At 43.5% G+C, this 19,398-nt stretch overlaps 1 protein-coding gene across 1 annotated transcript in view; it reads right to left on the bottom strand.

The window, feature by feature from the left end:
• Window positions 1–1,260: 1,260 nt before the first annotated feature.
• Window positions 1,261–19,398, bottom strand: part of LOC145404298 (galanin receptor 2a-like) — a 33,708-nt gene continuing 15,570 nt past the window's right edge. The window contains exons 5-8 of the mRNA XM_080275817.1: window positions 12,396–12,610; window positions 9,684–9,930; window positions 2,269–2,373; window positions 1,261–1,563 (exon numbers count right to left, since the gene is read on the bottom strand). Of these exons, the coding sequence (XP_080131943.1) occupies window positions 1,261–1,563; window positions 2,269–2,373; window positions 9,684–9,930; window positions 12,396–12,610 (870 nt within the window). The remainder of the gene's footprint in view (window positions 1,564–2,268; window positions 2,374–9,683; window positions 9,931–12,395; window positions 12,611–19,398) is intronic.

Raw genomic sequence — 19,398 nt, 5'->3', positions numbered from 1 at the left:
CTCTGGCTCAAAACCCTCACCTGTCCATGTACAGGAACAATCATTACATCCCTGGGACTTTCAAATGTACATGTACGCGAGCCGGTGAGTAGGGGTTAGGCTTTTCAGTAACCGTTTTTTTTTTTTTTTTTTTTTAGATGAGTAATGTTTGGATGTACATGATTATATCAATAAAAGATGCCAGTGTAACTGAAATGATAATTTCAATTATTTTTTTTTTTTTCACTTAGTGATCTGAATGTTGAAAACAGTTATCATTCAGGTCGCTAAACCCCTTGAGCCCGAGGGCGTCATTATTATTCTGGTCTTTGTATTTAATGTTGATTTTACCCAACTTAGGCTTTTTGAATTGACAAGTCTACACACAGCCCTCAGTAACCCCCCTTTAGGGAGATCTCTCAACCTGAACAAAACCTCCTGGCAGCAGCAAAAACGAGCAATGGTAAGGACCTCTCAAAGAACTGGAAAACTCTGTCACACCAAAATTACTAAATCAAACTCTAAACTACAACCACTACAATCGGGAAAAAATGAAATGATTTATATTCATTCTGCTGTAATGTACTGTACTAATATTATCCCATCCATCCGTCTGTCTCGTGGTATGCAAAATATAGGTTAATTTTATATAGAATAGTCTCTTCTGAAGCTCAGTTTCACACACACACACACACACACACACACACACACACACACACACACACACCTCTTGGAAAATATAGCTTTATCAGATTCTTATTCCCATAAACTGTCATAAAATTCAAGTTCCCTTAAAACTACATATGCCTAACCTGCTGGTGCTACTGTATATACATGATTGAGTATACAGTACAATATATATACACTGTATGTTTAGTGTGGACAGGGACAATGTGCTCACTAACCTAAGGATTCACACAAACATACAAGACACTAACTACGTGGTTGGACGCAATTTGTGGTTTATTCAAGAAGGACATTGATTATCTTGAGTCACCGGAGGAACAGCAGCGTATTAAAAAAAATAAAGTAGCTGGCGTAGTATGTTCTGGATGAAAAGCATGACTGAATGTAGGGCTGTTGGAAAAAGTAAGTGTTGAATCTATGAGGTTTAGATTAGAGAACGATACAAGAAGCTTCGAATAGGAAGGTATTTTATATAAGGGGAGAAGCCTGAGTAGACGGTGGTCAACAATATGAGAGGCAGAAGTAACTGAAGACCTCACAAGTACAAAAGATAACAAACGAGAGAAGTAGACTGTAACCCTGACTAAAGGCCGACTACATAGCAGACACAGTCTCGAGATCAGTGTGTCTGCTGGTGCCTTCTGGTGAATATGATGAGTAGATGCTCCTGGTGACTACCCGGTTGAGCAGGGTGCGGGGCGGGGGGCGGGTTGCGGCGGGACAGCAGCAGCAGCAGCAGCTACAGCAGCGGCGGGGGGAGGAGGAGCGGCACGATGGACCCAGCATACGCTTCATGGACCGGCGGAAGTTCTTGGACATGAAGCAGTAGATGATGGGGTTGATGCAGCAATGTAGGAACGGTAGCAGGCTGAACACGATGTTGAAATTGTACACAGTCTGTCAAGGGGATGTTCACAGGATCAAATGTACAGAAAAAATGAAAACAGATGTCTTACGAGCCTACAAAATATACTGCTCTGATAATACTCTATGGTTTAGGTTTGTCAGACACATCAGTGACAATGGTTACGTGCTAAACTTAGAATCTCGATATATTCTCTCTGTCTTTGATTTCAAGGAAATTTTACTTCTCTAAACCTGATTAATGCTCTTAAAATGAATGGCATTCAGCTGGCATAAACTGCTCAGATATTTCTATGAGCTTACTATAACTGATTTTTTTTTTTTTTTTTTTACTGTGTCCGACTCTGGATAAAGGCTTCAAATTCTATCCTCAAGGCCCAGTAGTCCTCCTACACACCTCCACGTGTGACCACTTCGGCGCTAACACCCTCCGTCATACTGAATACATGCTAGGGCTGTCTCATACAGGACTGGTGTACTGATATGTGCAGTGGTATTTTTACATGTTGGCGGGTCTTCTGGAAGACCAGTAAAGTCTGCTTTTATGAAATTCAAATCCTTAAACTGTTCCCTACCCCAGCCGGGATTCGAACCTTGGTCCATTATGACCGCTGGCCGCCTCTCTACCAATTCAGCCTCCTCCTCCCCCGAAAGAGGAATACCACAAAATACTTTAGTACATTAAAACAAGAAAATCATAAACTATGTGGTAACGTGGTAAAGATATTAAGAGCTGACCTCAGTAAATTGTCGGAGGCCGAGGTTAATGCAGATGCTCATGACGATAGTTGGTCCCCAGCACAGGAGGAACAGCACCACCACCACTATCAGCATCTTGATTACCTGACAATGTAAATACAAACCAGCATATAAACAGTTGGTCCCCAGCACAGGAGGAACAGCACCACCACCACTGTCAGCATCTTGATTACCTGACAATGTAAATATAGACCAGCATATAAACTGTTGGTGCCCAGCACAGGGGAAAAAACAACCCCAATCAGCCACTCGACTGCCTGAACAATAATGATTCTCTACACAAAGCCCAGTGACAATGACCATATATCACAGCATACAAAAAGAACAAGCACAACATGTCTTTTCATCCAGTTCTGAATATAGGTTTGGTGGCCGTTTCCTGAAATCCAGCAGTCCTCCTGCATGCTATATACTTTCACATTTTCTTTAATGTGTTCATTTTAGGGCACTGGCTTAAGAGCCCTGTCCCTAAGTCCTCGAAGTCCTTCTACATGCCACAAAAATTTACATGTCACCATTTCAGCACTAATACCCACAGACAATTATTATGCATCCTACTGGTATGTCATGCAGTAATGATGTACTGGAATTAACAGGTGTGTTTTTATGACATGTCAGTGGGTCTTGTGGAAGGTCATGAAAGTATGTTTTCAAGAAATTCAGTTCAGCTGACAGTTTCCCGGCCAAACCTGGAATCAAAATCATTCCAAAGAACAGACGATCTCTCCAGCTAGTCCTCCCAGTCACTCATGCCCCCTATCCCACTTGTTTCCTGGCCTTCTTGACATCCTCAGCCTTCTCTCTGATCTTTTCGATGGTGCTTACCGCCAGTCACTCCTGCTCGCCCAGCACACACCAGTCACCCATCATTCAATCTTGTTCACCTTTAATTACCATCATTCATCCCTGTTCACCGCTAATCACCCATCACTCATCTCTGTTCACTGCCAATCACCCATCACTCACCCCTCCTCACACACCAATCACCCATCACTCACCCCTGTTACCCATCAGTCACCAGTCACCCACCCTAACCCCTGCTCACCCATCAGTCACTCACGACTTTGATGGATGGTTGCGGAGAGGACGGACGTGTGCTGAACCCTCCTCCAGATTCTAGGGCTGCCCCACCGGCAATAGTTTTTTTGCGCTTTTTCCTAATAAAGTTAGGTTAGCTAGCATTCATATTCCTCCCTACCCTTATTAGAGATATAGTAGGTGTCTGTATCTGTTTCCTGAGATCGCCTTTGCTTACTCAACTCTGGAATGTACCCCCCACTGATCACTCTGGGGTGTGAGTTATACACAGGCGCGTCCTTCCGAGAGTGGTTTGAGAGGGTAATCTCAGGCTAGGTGTGTCTTTCCCAGGTACTTTGTCTCTTGCTTGGTTTTCTCCTTCTTCCCACTTCCCCCTCACGGGGGGAGTGGTTACTATGACGGACGCCCTTACTGCCTCCCCCCTCTTTAGGGGGGGAGGTGGTCCAGATGACAATAGGAATGACATAACTGACCACCCCCAGACTGACGGACGCCAGACTCGTGCCCCACTTGACGTTCCCGTTGACAATGCCACGTTCGTCACTATCCATGCTCTAGGTTCGACTCCCCTGTCCAGTCTCAATCCCTTCCTTATCAAGGTGATTGACCACTGTGCGGGAGAAGTCGAACAAGTAAAAAAACTTGCTAACAGAGATCTCCTGGTAAAAACTGTTAACTCGTCACAGGTGAGAGATTTGCTGAAACTGCGTAAATTCCACTGTTACGATGTCGAAGCCAAAATCCCAGTCTCCATGAATTCTTGCAAGGGTGTTATCACTCTCAGGGATCTCATGGTGATGAGCGAGGACGAAATCGTACAAGAATTGGCGCAGCAAGATGTAATTGAGGCTAAATTCGTAACTCGTTACTCGGAAGGCATAAGGACGAAGACAGCAACTATTATCTTGACATTTGCCAAAGTTTCTCTTCCTAGTCAAGTCAAAGTTAGTTATGAAATAATTCACGTTCAACCATACATCCCTAACCCTTTCCGTTGCTTGAAATGCCAGTTGTATGGGCATGGTTCCAAGACTTGTCGGGCTTCCCAGCCAGTGTGTGGCAAGTGTGCAAGCCAAGGTCATGATGCGAAACATTGCACATCTGAGACGGTCTGTTGCTTTCACTGCAAGGGCACTCACTCCACTTCCTCTAGGGATTGTCCCAAGTGGAAGGAGGAGAAGGAGGTCTGCACAGTGAAGGCAACTGAGGGCATTTCCTATTACGAAGCTAGAAAAAAGGTGAAGGAGTTGCATGCAACTCCCACGCCGAATAGGTCCTATGCTTCGGCAGTAATGTCCCGTCCTGTGATGTTCTCTGTAGAGACGCAGACTGATACTGTCCTTCTCCCTCCTGCCACTCGCAGTACATCTCCACCTCGACCTCCTGTCCGATCCATCTCTCTCACTGACATCCCGAAGGCTTCAACTTATTCTCAGGCTGCTGCTGCCTCTCCATCAGTACGGCCTAAAGCGAAGCCTGACAAGCCTACTAAGAATAACATGACCACCCTCACGAAACAGTCATGTCCTCATGTCCTTCCGGTTCCTACTCCAGCGAGGGAGAGAAAGGTTAGCTCTTCCTCGGGGGAGGCTGGGAACCTAGTTATTGATGAAAATATGGAGGTTTCCGTCAACAAGCACCAGGATAGGTCCCCCGGTAGTCGCTCGCCTTCTGGCGGGCGACAAAAAAAGACAAAGCACACTGGCCTCCAACGAAAATCTTAAACCGCAGCATTCACTCTATTACAGTGGAATTGTAGAGGTGTCGGGAATAAGTTACCAAATATAGAAATTTTGCTGTCAATGCACAGGCCAGACATTATTTGTTTACAGGAGACGTGCCTGGAGGATCACCCTGATCCTCCACAGTTAAAACACTACCACTCATATAGAAGATATGAAGGTCACGGAGTCGCCATATACACACACAAATCACACCCACAAACGGAAGTGATTCTAAATTCTACTCTGGAAGCGGTCGCGTGCAGAGTAAAATTTAATAACACGTATCTGTCTATTTGCTCTCTGTACTGTCCTCCACATGGCCCCATTGACAGTGATGCTTTAAATTCACTAGTTGAACATCTCCCTGGGAATAAGTTAGTGTTGGGAGATTTTAATGCCCATCACTATCAATGGGGTAGCTTGAGGATTGATGGTCGTGGGGAGCAAGTAGCCGACCTAATATTACAGTCCAACCTCTGTCTTCTGAACGATGGTAGAGCGACTTGTGTAGATGATCGTACTGGTAACTTTTCGGCCATTGACTTATCTTTGGCCTCCCCTGGTATACATCAAGATTTTTTATGGAATCCTTATGACGACTCCTTGGGAAGTGATCACTTACCCATCTGTCTTTCTTATACATGCGACATCGTTTCGGACCCTCCACCTCCAAAATTTAACTATAAGAAAGCAGATTGGGGATCCTTCTCAAGGATCACCAATTTAGATATATCTGAGGAGACCATGGATGTTAAGGTCGAAAATACAACCCAATCCATATTACACACAGCTGAGGCTGCTATTCCCAAGACTTCTACAGTTCATGCGAAGCATAGAGCACATTGGTGGACCCCGGATTGCCGACAAGCGTTTTCTTAATGAAAACGCAATAGGAGATACAGGATTTTTGATAGTCAGCCTACTGAGAAAAATTTTATTGCATACAAACAGGCACGGGCTGAGGCAAGGAGAATAATAAGAAGGGCCAAACGTGACTCCTGGCGGTCCTTTGTGTCCATGGTGACTCGTACAACACCATTACATAAAGTCTGGTCCATATAAGAATATTAAATAATAAAGGCCCATATTTCCCGATCACCACCCTTCAGGTTAATAATAACATCTATGACGAGCCCGAGGACGTTGCTAACATCCTCGCCAGGAGTTTTTCTCATGTAAGTAGCTCAGCCAATTATGACCCGCGTTTTCAATACCATAAACGCACAGCTGAGCTACAGATATTAGACTTTGCCACAGAAGACGTAGACTCCCCGTACAACAAAGAGTTTATGCTAGATGAACTGCTCCTTGCCCTTAAATCCTGTAAAGACACCAGCCCTGGACCAGACACCATCACGTACGGTATGATCCAGCATCTTAATCAGGACAACCTGATTAAGATGTTAGCATTGTACAATGAGATTTGGGCGTCTCGAACGTTCCCAAACTCATGGCACTTTGCGCACGTCATACCGATACCCAAAGAGGCTGGTCGTCTTATGAATCCCACTTCATTTCGTCCTATTGTGTTGATTTCTTGTCTATGTAAGGTCATGGAACGTATGGTAAACAATAGGCTTCTTTTTGTTTTAGAGTCGAAGAATTTGTTAAATGATCAACAATGTGGCTTCTGTAAATACAGATGTTCACTAGATCATTTAATGAATTTGGAGCATTGTATTGCAGAGGCATTTGCCAATAAAGAATTCATGATAGGAGTGTTCTTGGACATCCATAAAGCCTATGACATGATATGGCAACACGGTATACTAATGAAGCTCTATGCATATGGTTTAAGAGGAACTTTGCCTATTTTTACTTCAAATTTCTTAAAGGACAGGACTATCTCTGTCAAATTGCCCCGTAACGTAACATCGGATATATTTATCCAGGAAAAAGGGGTGCCGCAGGGAAGTGTGCTTAGTCCTACTTTATTTAGTATTATGATCAATGATATTCTGTCATCAGCTCCCATCCCGAGAAATCTTAAATACTCACTCTATGCTGATGATTGTGCAATATGGCACTCTTCCCGTAATGCACAATTCTCGGCTGGGCAGATTCAAGCAGCCCTTGACTCCGTCCACCTATGGGCCTTGCAGTAAGGATTTAAGTTTTCCGTCTGTAAGTGTGCCGCTGTAGTCTTCACTGATCGTAACGTACCTAATTTGTGCTTAACTTTGGATAATCAGGCGGTACCTTTTCAAAATTCTGTTAAATTTTTAGGAATACATTTTGATAGTAGAATGAATTTTAAACTTCATGTTAATACTTTGCTTGCTTGTTGTGATAAACCGTTAAATGTCCTCAAGTATCTAGTGGGTACTACCTGGGGTGCCGACAGAAAATCTTTATTAATGGTATATAAGTCCCTTATTCGATCGAAGCTAGACTATGGGGCACAGGTGTATGGCTCGGCATCCGATGCCACGCTGAAAGGATTGTATGTGCTACAGAATAAATGTTTGCGAATGTGTCTTGGAGCCGTCGGGTGTACCCGTGTGGCTCATATGGAAGTGGAGGCGAATGTGCCTCCCCTCTGTATTCCCCGTGACCACCTGGCCTTGTCCTATGGCGTAAGGACATTTAGGAAAAGTAATATCGGCAATGTGCCCTGTACCACCCCTGCATCAGTACCATCACCTTCTGCAAGGGGTGCGTCGGCCATTTGCCGTTCACCTCCACTTACTGACTCAGGAGCTTGGTGTGGACACCAGTGACTGTGACATGTTGGTGTTAAAAAATATAGCGCCTTGGGAGCCACCTGGCTTTACAGTTGATGTTACATGGCTCCCAGCACCAAAGGCCAAGGCTCCGTAGGCGGAGGTCCACCACTTGTTTCGTAACATCATCATTCGTCAATTGGGGTCCCACCACTTGTACACCAATGGCTCCAAGTCGAGTGAATGTGTGGGTGCAAGTGTGTGGTCGACTGAATGTGCCCTCAGGTATCGGTTGCCGACTCATACATCTGTATTTACTTCAGAACTTTTTGCTATTGACAAAGCCATAGACTATGCTCTCGATTCTAGGCATGACTCATTTGTCATATTTTCAGATTCAAAATCAGCCCTTCAGGCAATTGCATCTTGCACTACGGACTCTCATGAGATCCAGGGCCGCATCATTAATAAGTTGCATTCATGCAACAAGTCATTCACGCTGATCTGGGTGCCTGGTCATTGTCATATCTACGGCAATGAGCAGGCTGACTTACTTGCAAAGTCGGCTGTAGAGCTTGAGGAGACTTGGGACGTTCCTCGTGATCTACGGTCGAGTCTCTCTCTCGGAAAGAAATCAATAAATCTTCTGTGGCAAGGTCAGTGGACCAAACTAAATATTCCAACCTGTAAGCCATACCTGGGCGATTGGGACACTGCCAACCGTCCCAGTCGCCTAGAAGAAAAAGTGTTGGCACGGCTACGGCTCAATGCCACCATTTTAATTCACATGAAACCATATATGGAATGACGCTTCCCACCGCACTGTGACATCTGTAATGCGGTGTTATCTATCAGTCATATCATCATGCGCTGTCGGCGATTTATTCGTGAACATGCTTCACTTATAAATTACTGCGGAGCAGCAGATGTCCCCTTCACCCTTTCCTCCATCCTGGGTGATGGGGACATTATTATGACTGATAAATTGATGGCTTTCTTGAGAGAGACCGGACTGATCAGAGTGATGTGACTTTTTTACTGTGTGGTTATGGTTTTTATCAACGGTAAATATGTATATATTGTTATATTAATTAGGGTTGACAGTTGACATACTTGAAATAGTTCCTCCTCCCACTGATCTATTTCTAACATTGATGTCCCCTACATTAAGCCGAGTTCCTCGCCTGACAGTTACCAGCTGATGAGTGCAAGTGTGCAATATAGGAAGGTATTGGGCACTTGCAGTCGATGGTGGTCTGCTGGGCGAGGTTCTGCACTTTTTGTACGAATTATGTAAATACATTATACCATCTTGCTTAAGTTATTCTAATTAGGGACGACAGCTGACGTATATGGAAATGTTCCTGACTCGTCTGGTTCCCTTTCATATATTGATGTCCCCTATATTAGGTTGTGCCTCGACTGACAGTCACCAGGTGATGAGTGCAGGTATGTAATGTAGAAAGGCATTACATATCTGCAGTCGATGGTGTTCTCTTGGTCGAGGCTTTTTTAACATTAGTGTAGGTCTAGTTATTTGTCTCTTAGGATTTAGTATAGGTTAGCGATTTGTCTGTTAGGTGGTTAGTTTTAGGGTCTTTAGATTAGGTATGTTTGTTTATAAGTAATATAAGGTTAAAAATTAAAAAAAAAAATTAAAAAAATAGTAAAAATAAAAATACAAAAAATAATAAAATAAAAATCATTATATATATATATATATGTACGTGTGCATGAAAGTGTGTATGTTCATATGCATGGATGTGTGTATGTATGTTTGTATATATATATATGTTCATATATATATGTATTTATGTGTTAATGTATATACATATATATATTTTTGCCTTAATGACCAGGGGATCCGGCCTCAATGCTCGATAGGCAAAAAAAAAAAAAAAAAAAAAAAGGCACTCACCGTGACCTCTGCTCACCCATCAGTCATCCACCCTGAACCCTGCTCACCCACCTGCTTCCTGGCCTTCTTGACATCCTCGCCCTTCTCCCTGATCTTCTTATGGATGGCACGGCCGCCTGGGGAAGGTGTACGTGAGCGGGTGGAGTTATAGGGCACGTAGAGGGAGGCGGAGCTGTTGTAGGCTGAGTCTCCACCCGCACGCCCATTCCTCGCTCCGGCACGCCCACATCCCCCGCCCATCACCTCGTTGCCGCCCCTCACTCGCAGGTAGTGGCTCTCTGCGCACGGCTCCCCCTCGCTGCTGGTGAGTGTGTGAGAGGGTGTGTGTGAGGGTGTGTGGCTCTGTGTGCACGGCTCCCCCTCACTGCTGGTGAGTGTGTGTGAGGGTGTGTGTGAGGGTGTGTGGCTCTGTGTGCACGGCTCCCCCTCACTGCTGCTGAGTGTGTGAGAGGGTGTGTGTGAGGGTGTGTGGCTCTCTGCACTGTTCCCCCCTCGCTGCTGCTGAGTGTGTGAGAGGGTGTGTGTAAAGGTGTGTGGCTCTGTGTCACTTCTTTTCACTACCGTTGAATGTGGGGTACAAGGATGGTGTGTGTGTGTGTGTGTGTGTGTGTGTGTGTGTGTGTGTGTGTGTGTGTGTGTGTGTGTGTGTGTGTGTGTGTGTGAGAGAGAGAGAGAGAGAGAGAGAGAGAGAGAGAGAGAGAGAGCATGTGCGTGTGGAGGTGTGAGTTGTGGGGAATGTGTACTTGTGTGTGGGAGTTTAGGGTGTGTGATGTGAATATGATGGTGAGGATATGTAAAGCGAGAGTGAGGAGAATGGGTGGGTGGATGCGTGCCACAAGTAATAGCTGTTAGTGTGAAGTGAATGAGAGTAGACACCAGATGACAGAACAATAACACTGTATGAAGTGCTCTAAATAATAAGTATTTTGAACTGGGCCATTTTGTAATTTATAACCTACGTCATAAAAGAGGAGACAGAATTAATACATAACAATTGACCTACGCACCACACCACACCTAAATATTTACGAAAAGGGAATCCCAAGTTACGTCAAAAAACAACAGTTCATCCATCATGTAATCTTGTATTGTCCCACAAGAAGCATAATGGCCCGGGGCTGGACGTTTAAGGCATTATTAAAGCAATACACCCCCGCCATACCTTGCATGTAAATCCTAACCGGCCATATCCGGCTGAAGTGTTTAACCCACTGGACAATCAGTTATTCATCTGGTCATATGATTACCACCCAGAGTAGCGAATGGTTTCCCGGGATACAGGAAACCATTTGGCTGTAAGGTCACCAGAAGGTAACTCTGAATTTAGTGAGTGGATGGTGAACGCCTTTACCCAACACAAAAAAGTAAAAGCTAAATACACTCAGTAACTACTGGCCTGTTTGTTGGTACTGGCTGTGGCATGACACTTATGGACCTTAAACCTGTTTATTAAGATTGCGTCATTTTGTCGTATAATTTTGCTACCTCACGATTTTTTTTTTTTAACTTGGGATCTCCAACAGCTAAGGGACAAATGATAGCCATAACTAACGCCTCCAGTGTGATAAGTCTGTTGCAAACTGAACAAAATCGTTTGGTGGTAGCACGAACAAACGATATATAACGCTCTTTGGCTCAAGGAACTGGTGTCTGAAAGTGAGAGAGTAAAAGGGAGGAAAGTGGAGAGGAAGCGTGAGAGGGAGGCATCGGTGCTCATCCTATTACCTCCAATAATACTCACCTCTACATATACCCACACCAAGCACTGCCTCCCCTCCAATCACAATCTTTCTTGTGCCAAATAATACCCATCTCTCCATACACCCACACCAAGTGCAAGCTTACCTCCCTGTTAACCTTCTCCTACCTTCAGTAACACCACCTCTACACACACCCACACCAACCTTAGCCTTCTCTCCAACCTACAGCTCTCACACTCAGCGTACTTTTTCCTATTGGACTTTACATCGAAGTTTTCGATTTTCATTTTTTTCCCTGTGAGTAGAGCTGAAACCTTCAGGATAACAGTAACATAACTTAAACATAATTCTTACATTTAATGCTCGCAGAGTAGGAGATGTGAGTAACACAAATCTAATATCATATACTCAAGCCCAGATATAAGAAAATATAACAAAGAAAATAACAAGTTCACATAAGCAGAGAAAAGAAATATAGAATTAAAGAAAGGGAACGCTCAGGCTCACAAAATAAATTAGGCTTTGTGTTGCCTTAATCAAAGAGGATGGAGGTGGGGACAATGAAAGACATGCGAGGGTGGAGTGGAAAAGACTTTCTTTTGATTAAAAGTCACGGGAATGGTGACTCTCTCTCTCTCTCTCTCTCTCTCTCTCTCTCTCTCTCTCTCTCTCTCTCTCTCTCTCTCTCTCTCCAATAAATAAATAAAAAAAATAGACAGACAGTTAGACATACGTAGATAGCTATACAGAAAAACATATGTATTTAATATGTATATATAATTTTTACACATATCTATCACCTCACTTCACTTACACCCTTCCCAACTCCTAAGGTACACGTCATCTTCCATCATATACCTTGGCCTACATCTTACCCACAGTACACATTACCTGCCCTCATATCACTTGCCCTACATCTTACCCACGGTACATATCACCCTCCCTCATATACCTTGCCCTACATCTTACCCACAGTACACAGCACCCTCCCTCATATACCCTGCCCTATTTCTTACCCACGGTACTCATCCTCCTCCCTCACATACCCTGCCCTACATCTTACCTCCTGGTGGCGTTGGTCAGGGCCTTGATGTTCTTGGTGGACCTCCAGAGCTCCCTGATGACCGCAGTGTAGAAGAGGATCATGAGGAAGGCGGGGATGACGAAGAGGACGAGCAGCTGGTAGGTAAGGAAGGTTAGGGAGTCCATGGGTAGGCAGTAGTAGGCGCTGATCACCACAGACGCCTCCTGGTTCGTGTACGTCACTGTCTCCATTTTCTGAGTAATGGAAACAAGCATTGGTTTGGAAGGAAACAAGAAGGAAGGCCGTAGGAAAATTCGTACGAGGGGGAAGGGATTTGGTGATTAGAGGGAGGGACTGGCACTGTACAGTATGAGACGTGACAAGGCAGGAAAAGAGACCAGACTCTAACGAATAGTTTAAGAGATAAGAAGAAAGAAGGGTTCGACGGGTATGGGAGAGTTAAGACCTTAGGACGCAACCAAGCTACACACACACACACACACACACACACACACGTGTCCCACGAAATTCCCTTTGGTCTCATCGTCATTTGATTCCTGCAGCCAGTACGGAGTTTACAGTTGGTTGTTCCATCTTTGTTGGCCGGTAAAGAAGGGTACTTGGTAGGAACTGGGGAACGGTAAAGACAGGTAAGTTAGCCATAACACAGGCTAATGTAAGACCCCTCTTAAAAATTATACCACAAAGCCAATAGATGGGCGGCAATGGTGTGGCATAAGAAGCAAGAGGACAGAAAAGGAGGGAGGGAGGGAACTTCTTTTAGAGGGCAAGAGGGTAGGAAGTATGAAAGTAGGGGAGAGGGAGGGGAGGAAAGTATTAGGTGAGGGAATGATACTGCTTGAGGGGTAGCACAACAGGAAGGGATGGAAAGGGACAGGAGAAGGTCGTAAAAGAATAAGAATAAGAGGCTAGGGCAGGATCTTGGATGGAATGAAAAGGTGATGCTACTAAGAGAGAACTAAAATAATGGAAAATGGGCGATCGAACAAGAGGGAGCGCGAAGGGAGAGAGGGAGGGAGCAAAGGATTTAAAAACAAAAAATAGCTCTGGCCATGGATTCCAACGTACCCCTCGCGGAATGTTGCCCTCTTGTGGTGGGGGACGTCAGAGGGTTCTAAACCTTTTCCAAAACCTGATCTGGGAGAAGATTTTTCCACTTTCCAAAAATTCTTTTTCTGAGGTAAAAAAAAAAAATGGCCATAACTTAAATAGGACTTCCACCAGGAGGCTGGGACCCAAAGGGCACACCCTGCCTAATGTCTGGTCCTGATTAAGGTCTACCATTGTGCAAAATTTCGTTCTCCTCAGTAAAAATCTACTATGCTACCACTACCATCATTACCCATGTGGACACTGTCATCACTACAACAATCGTTGCCACGAGTGCTACAGCCATGACTACAGCTATCATCACGATCACTTTAAACACTATCAATATCACTACCACCATCACAATCATTACTAAGAAGATAATATATGAAGGACAGACAAACTTCTCATTAGTCTCTCTCTCTCTCTCTCTCTCTCTCTCTCTCTCTCCTTCACTCTATTATCTTCTAGTTCACTGTTTTGTAATAGTAACCTCTTACTCACTTCAGCTAATATGCGTTACACGATTCTCCCTCTTTCAACACCCTCCCCTCCACTCTTCCCTCCTGCCTAAATTGCACTCCCACCTACACCGTGAAAACTTTCAGGCTGATGCCATATTATTTCGTTCTATTGACAAAGTGGGAATTGTATAATGTATTGTTACTGTAAAGTGACATACAGTGCAGTGTATCAGAGTTGTTTGCCCAATGTTTGAAAACGTAAAGGACAGCAGGAGTCTGATGTATTACTATGTTAACTATATCAAGGTAAGAATGATGATGATGATGGTGATGATGATGATGATTCTTTCGGCCAGTGAGTTTTTTTTTTCCTTCTTTTTCTTTTTCCACTTCCATCTGCCAACCTGGGCTGTAACTGCATCTGGCCATCTGGTAGTAGGAAAGGTACGGTGTTGGGGTCTCATGTATCAGTTATAATGACAGGTGTCACTCAGCCCTATCATTACCAGAATCAACGTGTGTGTGTGTGTGTGTGTGTGTGTGTGTGTGTGTGTGTGTGTGTGTGTGTGTGTGTGTGTGTGTGTCGTGGGAAGGGTATCCTGAGGTTACGTGTGCTCGTCTCTCTCGTGCCTGATGCAGAGTGCATGTTAAGAGCAAATGTGTTTAAACTTGTTGAGCTATGGAGTATAACATTTCAGCTGGTATTTTCCATCCTGCACCGATCTGCCTTCACTCATAACACGTTCAGCTCAGACCTACGTGCTCTGCTTCGGCCAACTTTTCCGTGACTCTTCTTCCCTGGCTCACTTTACCTTGTATTGATCTCTGGCTTTGACTAACACTACCCTTCTCTTTCCAACGATTCCCTTGATTCTCCCGCCCTCTTCTTTCCTAATGTGCTATGCTTTGGTCTTGATTAATTTTCTCTTCGTTGACAACCTCGTAAATTCCCATATATATTCTCCCAAGGACCCTAATGGTCTCTTTTCTGTTTTTCCCTAATGTGCCCTATTAAACAGACTCAAAGTGACTATTAAGACTGCTGCTGTTGCTTTCCTTTGTACCTCTTTGTTCTCCTACGGAAGTTTGAGGATAGTACTCTTCCCATGCTTACGATATTCTCCGTCAGTAGTATGATGTCAGTTTCTGTTCTATTCTTACCATTGCTACAAGATTTTACTCAGCTTGCACGAGACATTTTGAAGTGGAAAGGGTCCTCCCAAATTTGAATATAATCGACTGTAGGTAGCAAGAATAAATCCTTCAAAGACGTCATCTTACTGAAAATGTTGTGACAGCCTAGATTACACTGCCATTTCACAGCCTGCTATGCATTACTTTGTGTTGCCCTTCCCAGAAAAATCCCTCCCTGTCCAAACTCACCTTTCATTTTGCAGTTTTCTCTCCCTAGGTAAACCCTACCATGGGCTACACTACCCTGCCCTGCCCTGCCCTGCTCTGTCCTCCCCTGTCCTGTCCAACCCTGCCTTGTCCTGCTCTGCCTCGCCTGCACAGCGTCGACCTCTGTGTTAATCCAGGTTATCCTTGTTTATGGCGGGTTCAGGCACCTATTCTGGGTACCTACTTTGTGTGGGGCAGGATGAGCATGAGGGAGAAAAGGAACTGGGGGAAGAGGAGGAGGAAGAGCCAGGGAACAAGCAAATGTAGGGAGAAGAAAACAAAAGAGAGGAAAACACGGAAGGAATACAAACAGAGGGACTCAGGAAGATGAAGATGAAACAGAAAATGAAGGAAAAAATAATGGACAAGGAAGAGGATGAGGAACGGACACAGAGTGGGTACGAGAAGGAACAGTATGAGGCAGTGCAAATAAATGATAAAGAAAAACAAGGAAGACAAAACAAAAATGATAAAGAAGAATAAAAACTAAAAACGAAGAAATAAGTCCTGCAAATAAGAACGGTAAAAGAAATCGAAGGAAACGAAGCAAATGGTCAAGTTGGAAAAACAATGAGCAAACGAGGAAAAGTAAGAAATGGAGAAGTGGGTAGGAGTGAACTGGTGAAGGGGAGTGCAAGGGAAGATGCTGAGAGAGAGAGAGAGAGAGAGAGAGAGAGAGAGAGAAACTAAAAAAGGACGTGAAAATGAGTTGGATGGTTGGTTTCAGAAAGCCGGTTATCCTCCTCCTCCCTCTCCTCCTCATCCTCATCCTCATCATCATCATCATCATCATCAACATCATATTCTGTCCACAGTAGGCAAGATGGGGTAGGCAGAATGAGTATCATAGAAGAAAGAAGAAAAATTCAAACATAGGAGAACTATTAGCAAGGTACTCGTGATTATTTGGTTCACTCTTGTTCACTAATCATACGAGTCCTTAATTTCGTCAACAATGCAGACACTTATCGGAAAGTTTTCTAAGACCTGGACACGACAGATGTGGGAATGAGCAAAATGAGGCTTGTTTTTCGGTGTGGTTAGTATGCCTGACTGCGAGTGACCCAATCGTAAGTCTTTGCATTCGTATATACTGCTAAAACAATTGCTGCTGTATCAGAGGCTAGTGTGTTACAGAACACCTAAGAGCTGGGTATAAAAGACGTGCTGGTACGGAAGGAAATAACCCATTTGCTCTAGAGGCCTTCCCCAAATTATAATTATCTGAAAAGATGTAAAGTTAAACAGAAACTACCATCTTCGTAAAGCTTGAACAGATATTATTGTTTACTCTTTAAGTTACGTCTCCACACCGCAGTATGGAAAGCTACTGAATTTTCCGATCTTTGGTTCTTCCAAACACTTCTCTGCACGTTGCAGTTCATTTATTTCTTCAACAATTCGCTTCACACTTGACACATTTATTCCTTAGGCAAGTACTCCTAGACACTTTTTTTATTTTTATTTGTGCCTTTAAAAGGGATTTTTGCGGTCAAAGGTGAAACCATACGGACACATTAATATGGGAATCCAATGTTTTTATAAGTTATTAATCACCCTGGCACGGTGCAAAGACGTGTAGTAGAGTTGTGTGAAGACAATCTTGCATTTTCTTGGGAATGTTGACAATTTTTATATGAGAAATTAGCCCTAAAGTTGAATAAAACAACCTGATGACAGAGTGCACGGTAAAAAAAAAAAAAAAATCACCTTCGCAGTGAAGAGGTGATAACAGATCTTGCTGCTGATCATTAACCAAAGTTTTATTAAACCAGTCATAAAGGATATAATATTCTCAGCACATCTGTGTTTGGACAGTTCGGTATTTAGACAGTTCGGTATAAGTGTTTAAGTAGTGGTGCATTGGTAGACTACTGAACCTCAGGAAGGGGGTATCAACGTTTATGTCAGTTACATGAAAAAGAACTCGATGGAGTTGTGTGTGTGTGTGTGTGTGTGTGTGTGTGTGTGTGTGTGTGTGTGTGTGTGTGTGTGTGTGTGTGTGTGTGTCCCATGGTCTATCCCATTTCATTTCCTATTCCACAAAGTTTTTTTGCCCAGACTCTTTTTCGCCCCTCTCTGCCTCGGAATTGACCATTACGGAGAGGACAGACTTTGGGAAACCTCTGAGGAAGCAAAAGAGATAAAAGAGAGAGAGGAGCTGGAGGAATATAAGGAGGAAAATGATTGAGGCAGTGGATGATTCTTGAAGGGAATATTCTCTGTCTGTCTGTCTGTCTGTCTCTCTCTCTCTCTCTCTCTCTCTCTCTCTCTCTCTCTCTCTCTCTTTCTCCCAACAATTTATATAAACGGTCTCTTCGATTCACTCTCTGTAGCTCACCAAACAACTAACATTACCTATACTTAGTTTTTTTTTTTTTTTTTAAATTGAGGCGAAGATACACTTGACACGTTGGTGATGACTGGCTGAATGCAACATGTCCGAATAACATTTACTAGCCCAAATTTCCCCCTCAGACATATGTTGTTAATTAATATTGCTAACGAGTAAAAAGATTATGAGGTAATGTCGCAATCAGCCAATCATCACCAACCTGTCAAGTGCATTTTCGCCTCGATAAAAAAATAAATAAATAAATAAATAAATATAGTCTGTAATTTATCATTCACACAATCTAACTACCATGTCTCTTGAGTCAATCAAGCTTTCTCTGTCTATAAATTTATAGGATCAAACATAACTACTTGTAACTGAACTCTTCCCAATTAACAACCGTTTCTTAAATTTTTCCTTGGCTTACGGTCTGATATACATGAAGTATACTATAGTACTGGCGGTGAGTTTGCATATATGTATGTAACACAAGATTCAAACCCGACAAAATTCTTAATGAAACTTGCACATTCTTTCACTGAGGCTGCAGTAACAGACATTCCAAAAAATCGTCCCCATTAATGTCCAGTGAGGGAGTGTCTTCGGTACCTCTGTGCTTCTTCAACGGTTTTGTTGACGAAAGGCGCACATAGCAAGTGTGAGTATGTGATTGTGAGAGAGATCAGAGTGATATCCTCTGATGGGTGCTTTGGCTACTTTTGTGATCCTGTGACGGCAAAGCTGTAGCTGGCGATAGCAACCCCGCCACGTCCCTGCACAATAAGCACCTTCGTTTGTGATGAAGACTAATCATACTCTGAAGATCGTGTTGTGAAAGACTTAGAAGACTCCCCAACGCGTCTCCGTTTTAACATTTGTTTAATACACACAGTGTTGCCCTGCACCTACATAGAAATCAACTGGAAAGACTGAGACGCTGAGGAGCTTTCTCAACCTATAAAAATAAGGCCCAGCACAAAGTATGATTACCATATGCAAACCAGGCATTTACTACGATCACCCAACATGATCTACCATCATGCAGTCTGCCTCCCATGGCCCGTCTGACTTTCCCTGACCCCATGTGACCAACCATGATCCAGTCTGACCCTCCATGCCGCAACCTGACGTATTCTACCATAACCTTACACAGTCTAACCGTTAAACTCTAACACAGTCGTTCTTAACCTTTTTTGAGTCACGGACCCCTTCGAGAATCTGGTGAACGCTATGAACCCCTTCCCTACAAAAATGCACATAAGCACAAACGCAGCATTTTGCATGCAATGAATTTACATTACTTTATTGAAAACTACCTCACGCAGTGTATCACACAGTATAAAACAGTCTTTACAAAGAATTATGTTTCTCACTCTTTTTCATGCAAAAACTAATGGCCACTCGAAAAAATGAAATACATCAAACTTGAGCAAATTAAACAAAACAAAACTTTAAGTCTGCTCAAAAGTTCATTTCAGTGAGAGGGTTGTTGTTGCTGTTTGGCTTGAATAAGATGAAATTATGGAGTGGTCTTTGACAAGGCAACACGCTTGTCATCGTTGACATCCAGTTGATTTCGACTTTTTATTTTGATAGGAACAAGCGCTGAAATCCCAGACTCACAAAGGTATGTAGTTGCAATCGGAATCAGAGCACCCATAGCTCGCGTTGCCTGACGAGGGTAGGCTTGTGTCAACGAACACCAGAATTCTTCAAGACTTCGAGTTTTTTT

The sequence above is a fragment of the Coenobita brevimanus genome, chromosome 63, assembly GCF_032717465.1.
Source record: "Coenobita brevimanus isolate Jiangsu-jjx chromosome 63, ASM3271746v2, whole genome shotgun sequence".
NCBI lineage: Eukaryota > Metazoa > Arthropoda > Malacostraca > Decapoda > Coenobitidae > Coenobita > Coenobita brevimanus.
This window is presented reverse-complemented; position numbering and strand designations above follow the sequence as displayed.